At 35.7% G+C, this 11,365-nt stretch overlaps 1 protein-coding gene across 1 annotated transcript; it reads left to right on the top strand.

The window, feature by feature from the left end:
• The first annotated feature begins 5,171 nt into the window (after positions 1-5,171).
• Positions 5,172-11,156, top strand: LOC102312305 (natural killer cell receptor 2B4). Its single transcript, XM_005950621.2, has 7 exons — positions 5,172-5,301; positions 6,752-7,057; positions 7,969-8,235; positions 9,333-9,434; positions 9,536-9,594; positions 9,712-9,786; positions 9,994-11,156. The coding sequence occupies exons 1-7, from the start codon at positions 5,226-5,228 to the stop codon at positions 10,069-10,071; spliced, it is 963 nt and encodes a 320-aa protein (XP_005950683.1). The 5' UTR covers positions 5,172-5,225; the 3' UTR covers positions 10,072-11,156.
• Positions 11,157-11,365: the final 209 nt, after the last annotated feature.

Genomic DNA, 11,365 nt, shown 5'->3' with positions numbered 1-11,365 from the left:
GTGTGTGTGTGTGTGTGTGTGTGTGTGTGTGTGTGTGTGTGTGTGTGTGTGTGTGAAGACTTTTGCTGGTTACCATTTTTAGCCACGTGGTGGGGCTCTGTGGTTTTGCTTTCTGCTCCATTTTTATGGTGGTTTGCAAGAGTCAAGTGTACAACTTCACTGCGTTTAAATATGTAATATTAGAGGACAAATATGCTTTGTATTGTAATATCTATGTCATTATTTGTAGCAGTGTTCATGCACCTCTGAATTCTAACTTGGTGGAAACTTTATTGTAACATTGTTACAAACTTTTGAACTCATCGGGTTTGTGCTGAAGATCTTTCCGGTAAATATTTCAGGGAGTGTCCTTAAGGGTGTCCTGTGTTGGTTCTGTTTCTTGAATGAGTCATTGTTCGGCCTCACTTTACCAGTACTGTATCACTTCTTGTTTTGAAATGTCACTAACCACACATCTGTTACACTTCAGGTTTTCACCAGTTATTTTCCTCAAAGGCTGACCAGCTCAGTTGATCCTATACACAAACTAGTGGGAAATGCTTGAAATAAATAGAAAATGACGTGATGGAGAAGGGAAAGGGAGTGTTTATGGTATGATCACTTCTTTAAAAAGCAACTGTGTCATCCAATTCCCCTCACCATATCTCAGAAAACAGGAAACTGTGTAATATCTCAAAGCGGCTAAGAGGCCTCAGTACATTTAGACGTGGTCAGACTCATCTGAGCATACACAGTAACTGTCTTTGAACAAACATGTCTGAACTACTTGATGCTACAGTTGACATCAGAAGTTTCATCATAGTGAAGAATGTCATGGTAATTTTGGGGTTTTGAATAATTTCTTTGAACTGTCCTTTTTCCTGGGTAAAATGATTTTACAGCAGACATCTTCAACGATTTATAAAAAGCTCCTCTGTTCTTCATAAGGGGTCAAAGCACCGCGTAGCTCTACAACTCCAAAGGAAAACATGTCTTCTCCCAGGATCATTCCAAGTCAGTTCAGCCTATGAGGCTGTCAGCCATCTAAAGACATACTATTAAAAATTACAATCTTAAACATAATGGTGGTAATGGTGATAAACTCCAGCCTAATCTTAACTCACTATGCAGTCAGTGCAGCTACAAAATTCTACTTGGTACAAAGTTATACTGGTAAACCACCAGTGAAATATCTGTCTGCAGATCTGTTAACCAAATGTTTCCAGCCATAAAGCCGCTGTTAACATCATCAAACCAGACTATTTGTAGTTTCAAGAAAAATTAATGATGCTAGTTTTATTTTTTCTGATTTTATTTTCTTACAAGAGAAAGATATGCGAGGTCCGACACAAGTAACCTAAACACTGGATTTATTTAAAAGTATGAAACTGAAGCTCAGCTGTTTTTTGTGATTACATGTGAAAACAATGTCGCTCACAACTCATAAAGATGTTGATCTACAGAGAAGTAACATCAGTGGCTGATCGTCAGTCATATAGATGTGGGAGGTGTTACACACAGTTTGTGTTGCTACGCTTTAAACAGGAAACATCAAAACTGTTTTGTTTCATCAGCAGTGTGTTTACAGAGAGATCATTTTCCTTGAAGTAAACAAGAAAAAAATTTAAATTAAAAGACGTTCAACTTCATGGTGTGCACATACGTGAAGAGACCACTGTGAACACCACACTGTGAGTTTCAGTCATTGCCGGTAAGCTCTCTCTGCTTCACATGAACACGTGACACCAGGAAAACCACAGTGATGCTGGCCAAAGAGACACTGCAGCAGCTACACAGTTTCAGGTTCTTAATAAAGACCCCCCTCATGACAATATTAGTCCATCTTATTTCTGATTATAGTACAAAAATTGTAAAACGTCTTAAAACTATGTTTATTGTATTGATATATACATAAGGTTTAGCAAAAGCCTTCATACAGAATCATAAAGAGTAACTTTCTATACACGTATAATAATGCATGTGGCTTTCTGTTGGGTGTCGGTTAATATTTGAGTTTCTCTCCAGGTCTGTTTCACTGATTTCCTCCCTTGTATTTATTTTGTTCCATTCTTCTGTTTCCACAACTTTTTCTTTACTTTTTCTGAGTTTTTGGCTTCTTGTTTTATTTTGGTAATTACCTTTCCTTGTGCATTTCCTGTCATTTAACTTCCTATCTTTGTCTTTACACTTACTTAACTAACGCCTTGCACAGAGGAGATCGGGCCTTTGCTGTAACTGCTCCTAAATTGTTCCACTTCTCCACTTCAAATCAGGACCTCCCACACATTGGACATTTTTAAAACCCGTCTGAAAACCCACTTTTACTCCATGACTTTTAAATCAGAATGAGTTTGTATTACTTTCATTTATCTTACTTCTTACTCAAATCTTCTAATTTTATGATTCTTTCTCCTAACTTTTATCATGTCTCCCTACGTTTGTATTTCTTTTATTGTACAACACCTTGGTCAACATGTGTTGTTTTAAATGTGCTATTTAAATCAAATTGACTTTGACTCTTGCTTCCACTTCTGTTTTGTTTTCACATTTATTGCCCTTGCCCCTATCTTTGTGTTTGGTTCTGCTGAAGTTTTCTCTCTTATATTGTTAAGGTTTTTGCTTTGCAGTTTAAAGCACATGGAGATGACTGCTGTTATGCACTAACACTATATAAAAATAATCCAACTGATCCGAATCATAATACGAGAAAAGCACTGTAGCTGTCTGTGCAATCAGCCCTAAGTCATCACTGCTACATAGTTGCAATCTTACAGTTGCCAAGTATTTTAGTGTTTTCATAATTATACCCATTTAAAGACGCAATCTTATTAGCTCACTATTACTTTAAGTTTAGAGGACCCGAGTTCACAGATATGACTGAGCTGTGACATTTTTCTGTAGTTGTGTAACCACAGTTATGGTGGCAAGTTTCCACACATTAGTCAAGTAACAACATAAACTAATGTCAGACTGAATCAAATATAGGGGGGAAATTTACTGAAAGGCTTCTGGAAACTTTTAAGGTGGATTGCTCTGTTTCATGAACGGCCATTATGTCAAACGGACAGCTAAATGACAGATTTTGTTGCAATCATTGCATTAGCTGTGATCGCTTCTGGGCTTTTTTATCACACACACACAGGCTCTTTCTTTGAGTGCTTATGTTTTACCGCAAAGCTGACACTAAAGTAGAAAATTGTCCAAAGGCAGCAATTCTTATCTATGGGTTGTGATACAACCCTAACTGCTTACCAGTGCTTTTGTTGCCTGTGGGAGATCAGGCTTTGGCTGCTTAGCTGCAGTTAAGATGCACTCACCTTTAACGTACACTCATCTGAAGCTAAAAATACAATAGATCAACCTTATTATGTAAAGTGCAAGTGTGATATTTGACTTTCTCTCATTAGGGCTTTCTGAAAAGTGCTATATAAATGCAATCCATCATTATTATTATTATTGTTGTTGTTGTTGTTGTTGTTGTTGTTGTTGTTGTTGTTGATGTTGTTATTATATAACGATATGTATTGGGTGTTAAAATTAAAAACCTTTATCATTGCAAGAGTGACATTAAAAGCAGCAACACTGACCAAGAGAGCTATTCTCTATATTGTGAAAGTGTTGGCTATACTAGTTGTGGGGTTTGCACATATAGACGCGGATAAGAAAAAAACATCCCAAGAGGAGATTTCTAGATAAAAAGTAACCAATGGGAGATTCTCCTGATAGAGACAGAGTTGGCCACTGAGCAACAGCATACAGACAGCAGTGATGTGCACAGTTTCCACAGGCAGTAATAAGACGTAAACCCCAATGATAGACGGTGTCGAACCTCTTTAGGCACTTGTCTGGGGAATTCATAAAGATGGTGTCCATACACCTACATCTTAGTCCATCGAGACTCTTACTTCACTCCATGTGTCTCTGGGTGTGTTTAAAAATATATATGTGTCTGAAAAGTGTTTTGTTTTTTTCTCGCAGTTCTAAGTGACATAGTTTGGGAGACAAGGTTTACCACACACAGTCCCAATATTTCAAAACAGGGAAATGTTGGCTGCAGCGAATCAGATCAGTCAGGACAGACCAGGCAGGTCAGCATGGTCATATATCCTCTTTACATGTAATTTCTCTGAGCAGGCTGCATAGAAATGAGCTTTATCTTGATGATGGGTAGTTCACTTCCTCCTGTGTTAAGTCCCCACAGAACCCTAACTTCTGCTTAAGGCATATACTATTATAGGCCTCATCGTGCAAGCACAGACTGAAGCCCTGCAGAGGAAATAAGAAAATAAGCATATTTTCATCTACATAGTGTGCAGAGGAAAACAGCACTTAGCAGCAGTGTTGAAATATTTCACAACTTATTGGACAAAGCTCCACCAGTGTTCCTCCAGACCAAAGTGATTTCCTTATTGTAAAGAAATCTCCAGCTCAGCAAGGATAAGACTTGTTCAGGAGAGTGGAACTCGAACACATTTGTCTTTAATTAATTGTTTATTCATTTTGTCCAATATAATTTTTGCGGACTGTGTAACATGTATACATACAGTATATACAGACAGGGTGCTGCAGTGGTAATAAGAAACTGAGTCATAACAGAGATGGTGGTTTATTTAAATGCTTAAATGCACTCTGCAGTTCATTATCTGGATCCATGTTCTCCTCTATTCTGGGGTGAATAAAGTTTAGGACAACACTCTGTTAAGTGTAACATATCTGAAGGCAGGATGTGGTTATGTTCTTCCTGCAGAAATGTTATTAGAAAAGGACTCTAATCTCTCATCTTATCTTTACATCTAGCTTAGATACAGTTGTTTGTAGCAGTAAATGCAGGGTTTGTAATGTTAATGCAAAGTAGGACTGACTACCAATAATAAGGGCCCAGGATTTTTAATGTTTAATGTAAGTAGGAATTTGTATTTATTTAGGCTGCTTTCTGTGACCTAAAAATGTTGTTATAGCAAAAATAGGCAATGCTGTTGTACATCTTAACTGTTCCGAACAGTGTCTTAGAAAATCCTCTCAAATATCTTTTATTTAACTAAGTTTAATTTAGTTTTAATGCGTTTTAATGGATTTTAAATAGTGTGCCTACTTTAATCTTCCTGCATATCATGCAAGTTTATGGCCGCTTGTTCTGCTTCTGTGTTGATTGAAACCTCCCCCCACTCTCCACCCTCTCAGTGCACTTACTTGTGAAGTTTGACAGACAAGAAGAGGAAACAGACGTTGTTCCTCTCCCCACAGCGATGTTTGGTGGTCGACTTTGTTATCGTAGCTACTTCGTTAAGAGCATTGTGCTACTTCTCTGGGTCTGCTTCTACTGTAAGTACACCTGTGCTTTCAGATCTTTCTCAGATGTGTGTCACAAATACAATACTAATGTGTTGTATTTGTTTGCTTCATAAACTCTGATACATGCTTAGTTAGTACATCAGAAGTGCTTCAACTCTTGAGAAGTGACGTGTCTTCCTTGGAAGAGGCTTGCAGTGTATTTTTCTTGTGAGTTTCTAAACCTGGTGTTACAAAATGTAGCGGTGACTTTAAAGCTATAATATCATGTGAACTTGTGAACTTCATATAAAAAATAAATAACTAAAGATTTAAATGTTTTTCAACACCTAAATATTCTAAGAGCAGTAGTTTTCTCCCGATTAAGTCTCATGTTCTTGTGTTATGTTAAAAATTTGTTCTCCCTACTTGAGGATTTATAACTTAATCAACAGTGAACCTGTTACATCTTGTATTTCTAAATTGGCAGTTTGGTTTGCATCTTTGCTACTTCAGATTTCCTCTTGCATCTGTTTAGAAATCTAAATATAGAAACTCAAAGACTGATCATCATTTCTGTTTCTGGTGCTTCCTGATTTTTTTATTTTGTATTTCTTAGGTATTTTCAAGTATAAAATGCAAGTTTTATTTTTCTATTGTATACTTCTTATGCTTAAGCATAACTTCTCATACAGTACAGTTCTACGTAGTAATTGATCTGACTGAAATGGGGGTGTGGACACATTTCAGAAGTCTTTTGTACAGACATAAATTGATCTATGTGTTGATTCTCTTCTATTTAGAAACAAAAACAAAAGAAAAGAAAAAATATTTGTCCTAGAGAGGACAAATAAACTCAGTATGGCAAAATGGAAAAACTTGTGAGTCAGACATGACACTAGCAACAGAAGCATTTCCTGAGTGCTCTCCACCAGTTGCAGCACTGGCCGAAAGTGATGAGCTCACAACACAGAGGGCAGTTGTAACCTTTGCCCACAAATTTGCAGCATTTTCTTTTTTATCAAAATGCAGCAGTTTTTGTAATCACACAGACTATTGTTGAGTTAAAGTATTGATTATTGCTATAAATGATAATAATAATAATACTAATGAACAACTGCCTTTAGATTCCTTCAGTTGGTTTTTTCGTTGAGTATTTATTTTTGTTTTTTATTCATTTTTTATTCATGCACTGCTCTAGTTATCCTAAAATTACAAAATAAATACTTATTGTTTGTCCATAGAGAAAGTACAACCTAGAAACATCTATGACGCAATCATATGTAATTATTTTTGCCATATTTAAATTTTAGCTTTGCAAGGTCACTTATATCATAAATGTCAATTGGCATGTGTCTTCAGTCTTATATTTGCATTAGCAATCACAGTTTTCATACAAAAACTAGAGGATATGGTTGCAGGCAATTTGGTCTTTTTTTCTCCCTAACTGAATGAACTTTGAACTTTCATGACGATCATACTCAGTTGTTTGTATGTTTTTCAGATGTGGAGACTTCCAGTGGAAAACACGTCATTCATAAAAACGTTGGCGATACTGTGGAGCTTTCGTCAGGCTTGTCAACTGAAGGAGTGACTGCAGCAACGTGGAGATATGGACAAATAACAGTTGCAGACAAAGACGTGGGTGTTTCTAAAGACTCTCCATTTAAGGACAGATCAGAGCTGAACCTCACAGACTTTACTTTAACAGTGACAAAACTGACTCTTCAAGATTCTGGTGATTTCACTTTTGTCTCAGAGGTGAATGATGAGCAAAGGCCTTCAGTCACCATCACTCTGCAAGTTCATGGTAAGAGACTTTTTTTTTTGCTTGTTTGTTTTAATTCTAAAAGCATCCTAATGAAAAGAAACCCCAGTAGCTCTTTTTCAAACTTTCTTTCCTCTTGATTACTTTATTGATTAACTTGTGTTTTCGGTGCTTTCACAGTCACCTTAATGTGTTAATGTTGAATACGTATTGTGTAAAATACTAAATAAATGACTTTATTTTATATTTTGAACTTTATATTCACATATCTGTTTATTGATACTAATCCGTGTAAAATACAACGCAACAGTTTGTAATGGTTAATCAACCTCAGATTTTTGTTGTTGTTCTTTTTACTGCACATCTGTTATTGTGTCTTTCCCAGATTTTTTAGTAACTTGAAAATTAAGATGAAGATGAAATCATTTAGATATTTGCTCAAATAGCAAATCCTACTTGTTTTTGCTCATCATAACCCTAACCCATCATTGTTCTTGATTTGACTTTATTCTTGTCAATGTCCTTTATTGTGATGCTAGTGATGCGTCCATTAGGCATCTGAAGGTTGTGCAAAATGCTCCAGTGCGTCTTTTAACTGGAAGAAAAAAGTCTGAGCTTATTAATGCCATTTAATTTCACTCCACTGGCTACCTGTACATTTTAGGATCTTAATGTTAAAGTGCTTTATAAATAAAGCTGGTATGGTAATTAACTTGGAATAGAATATATCTTTAAAGTATTTAGTTTATACAATTTGGTTTGTTTTTGAGCTTTTTTGTGCAATTTTTTTAGACCAGATGTGACCAACTAGCAAAGCAGTTAAAAGTACTTATCTGAATTTGTTGTTGTAATGTTAGTTATATATATTATTAGTTTTATATAATACATTTTTAGAACTCCACATATACTTTAAGCTCTGACACACACTCTCTCTCCTTCTGTTTTCTCATTAGAGCCCATAGCTAAGCCTGACATAAAAATCAGTTCTACCTGGATTCCCTCAAATGAATCATGTACAGTTCTGCTGGAGTGCAGCACAACTGGTGATGTCAGCTACAAGTGGACTGTAGGAAAACAAACACTAACTGGTCCCAGGCAACAATACATCATCAGGGAGCAGGATGGAGAGACCAATGTCACCTGCACAGTTTCCAATCATGTCAGTGAGAACTCTGAATTTCAAACAGTGAAGTGCAGCAAAGACACACAACAAGAACCAGGTAGTGTCCAACAGGTGTAGGACATATAACAAGTCGTTATAAAGTCTATCTACAATATATTGATGCAATCCTCAGATCAAACATGACCATGGATATTGTAAATCTGTGAAATGATATAGCAGGATAAATAGTTTACATACCATTGTGCAAACGTCTTGACTCACCCCTCATTTCTGTATATTTTGCAAAGAAAATAGGAAACGTGCAGTAACTTTTTGAAGCATTTCTAAACATAAATATTTAATACATAAATGCACTATATAAGGCAAAAACAGAGTTAACATCAACATTGGGTATCAGCACCTGTATTTTTCTATACAGTCTGATTTCTCCTAGGCAAGCTACCTTGTATTTCTTTAATTGGGCTTCATCACTAGTTCTCTAGACTTTTCTGTGTTCTTAATTCTATCAATTGCAGCTCCGAACCATGATAGAGACTAATCATTCCTGTGTCCTCCACTTGTCCAGTTTCCTCAGTTTTTTAAGGACACATTGCACACCATGCTGAGATATAAACAACTGTTCAGCTAATAGCTCTTTAAAAATGACCTTGTTGGTGCAAAAATACTTTTTTGTTTGTCAAAATGTGTCATTCTTTGGATTTTTTTTCATGTATTAAACCAAAGAAATGTGAACAAATAGTATATTTTTCAACAGGTTGCTGACCTAAAGACTAAAGGTGCAATGTAAAATCGGCTGTTGTCGTTATGTGTTTTTAGTTATATGTTGACACAACACAGGGTTATCGCCTTGAGTTAGGCATCTTGGACTTAAAAACGCAGCCAGTGTCCAAAGTAAAATTTCAAAAGACCTTTTTGTCTTTACCAGAAACTCGTAGTAATTGTTGCTCAAGTCCAATTTAAAAAATGCTGGAAAGTCTGGTTCCTTGGAAGCAAAATATAAAGAAATGAGAGACGGTTCTGGACCTTTGCACAGCGCTGTAGGTGTTGATGTTGCATATAGTGTTAAATTTTGAAGTTAAAATTTGCATTCAACTTGTAAAAACTACATATCTGCATATGTTTTCTTGGCATTATTTTGGTTATGTTCATTTAATCCTAGCATGTTCCTAATATGAACAATGTCATAATTTGCAGAAAAATACATTTTCCTTTTCGTGGGCGTAGCTGGTGGATGTTTGATTCTTGTCACTATAGCCATTATAGTGGGAGTTTGTTGCTGCAGAAAAAAACAAGTTGGTAAGAAACTCTTGATTGCGTCCATTTTTTAGCTAACATTAAAATAACATCAATAGTGCCATATTTTAATAGTTTATCTGAGGTTTTCCATTTGTAACCAGGAAGTGACACAAATGATCTCACAGTGTATGCTGATATTGGTGAGCTTACAAATGATGATGTAAGTATGCTCATACACTTTGCAGACATAAGTTTTGTTAGGAAAATTATGTGTTTCCTAAAAGTTTTACTTTCAATGATTTCTACTTTTCAAATGATTTTCTCTGTCCACTCTCAGGGGACTTCATCTACCATGCAGCCTTGCTCGGTGTATGAAACCATTGATAACAGAGTCCCAGCAGTTAAACCTGGGGTAAGAGCAAAACTTTGTTTGAGATTCTTGTAAGACTAAATTGATATCTTTTGGAGAAATAATGTCAGGTCGCTACAGTATACTTTTCCCTACCTTGTGCTGAATATTTAGTACTCCACTTTTTATACTTCACTTTTTGTAAATCCTGGTTAATGTTAAAACAGACCAAGTAACTGTGGATTTGATGTCTTTTTTTCACACTTACAGCCTCAGACCATCTACGACAAGATCCAGCTTAATCGTGTGAGGAAGGTTTCAGTGTCCCCCTACCAAGATGTTTCCTAGTTGGTGTACAGTTTCCTTTGTCCATTTTTTGTGTAAACATAAAAAAGGTGAAGTTTAACATTTTGCTTTTAACAACAATTTATAAAATGAGCAGAATCAGAAAATACAAGGTTAATATGAAAACAAAAGAGGAAACATTTGTTTACTACATTTAGTATGTGACTTTTATAATATTATTATTATAATACTGGAGAAAGTGTCTCTTTTTTTATTTTTATTGACGTTGTAAGCTATATGAGGAAATTCATTAATGTGTAAATTATGTAAATTACAGAGTATATTATGATTTTTTCTTCTGATACACTTAATTGCATTAATGTGACTGTAAATTATTTTGTTAATAATTATTTTGTTGACAATAGTTCTACCAGTATTTTTTTTTTATTGTTATAAAAACTACCTGCACAGTCATGGTATGCAGTGCTCATTCTACTACAATTATTGTCACTCCCAAACACTGAATCAACAGACATCTTAACCAACAAAGTGATAGTTAACACAGAATTAGAGTTTTTGAACCATGACAATCCTCATTAACTCAGGGTTAAAGCCCCTTCATAGCATAGTCCTTAATTCTGCTGCCTGCCCCAGACTCTCCATCAGCCAATCACAACAAACTGTTATATTCTGTTTGTCAAAGCCGTTGAATGGAAGAGTCACATCATCTCCAATCACTCCAATGGACCATTTATTTAGAACAGTGGTGCATGATGGAGCCTCACAATAGTTCCAAAAGTTAGCAATACATACTAGCCACACCACAGAGATATAACAGCACAAAAGACTGAGATGCACTTTTTAAAGGGAAGATGTTTAAAAATAAAACTCCATGCTATCAGTACACCAAGAAAAAATTAAGTTGTGCCATACAATGCAAGCCTAATGTTTTGGTAGTGTCTACATTAGGAGATTTAGGTGCTGTAAAAAAAAAAAAAAAAAAAAAGCAAGTTAAGGATAATGTTAGCAGAGCAACATGGGCTCCAATTGTGGTCATAAATATTTTGTACTTGTAAATCAGTTTTGTACTTGTAAATCAGGATTTGTATGTGTAAAAATAATTTGTGTGTAGACTTACAAGTACGAATTTTGACCCTATTTTTCTTCCTTTCATCTGATTGGCCAATGTCATGTCAATCACAAATTTAACTATCCAATCAGAGAACAGATGGGTTTGGCTGTCGGAGGGGCGCTTTTTTGAACTGCAGGTCCTTGAAGGGTGATACAGTTTGAAGCTGGAGGATCTCTATATAAATATCCGATAGCAGCTAGGTCCCCTAACTTTCAGTAGCTGTTG

This window comes from Haplochromis burtoni, unplaced genomic scaffold, assembly GCF_018398535.1.
Source record: "Haplochromis burtoni strain Fernald_Lab_line unplaced genomic scaffold, NCSU_Asbu1 Contig_821, whole genome shotgun sequence".
In the NCBI taxonomy this organism is placed as follows: domain Eukaryota; kingdom Metazoa; phylum Chordata; class Actinopteri; order Cichliformes; family Cichlidae; genus Haplochromis; species Haplochromis burtoni.
Note: the sequence above shows the minus strand (reverse complement) of the source record. Positions and strands in the feature narration are given on the sequence as shown.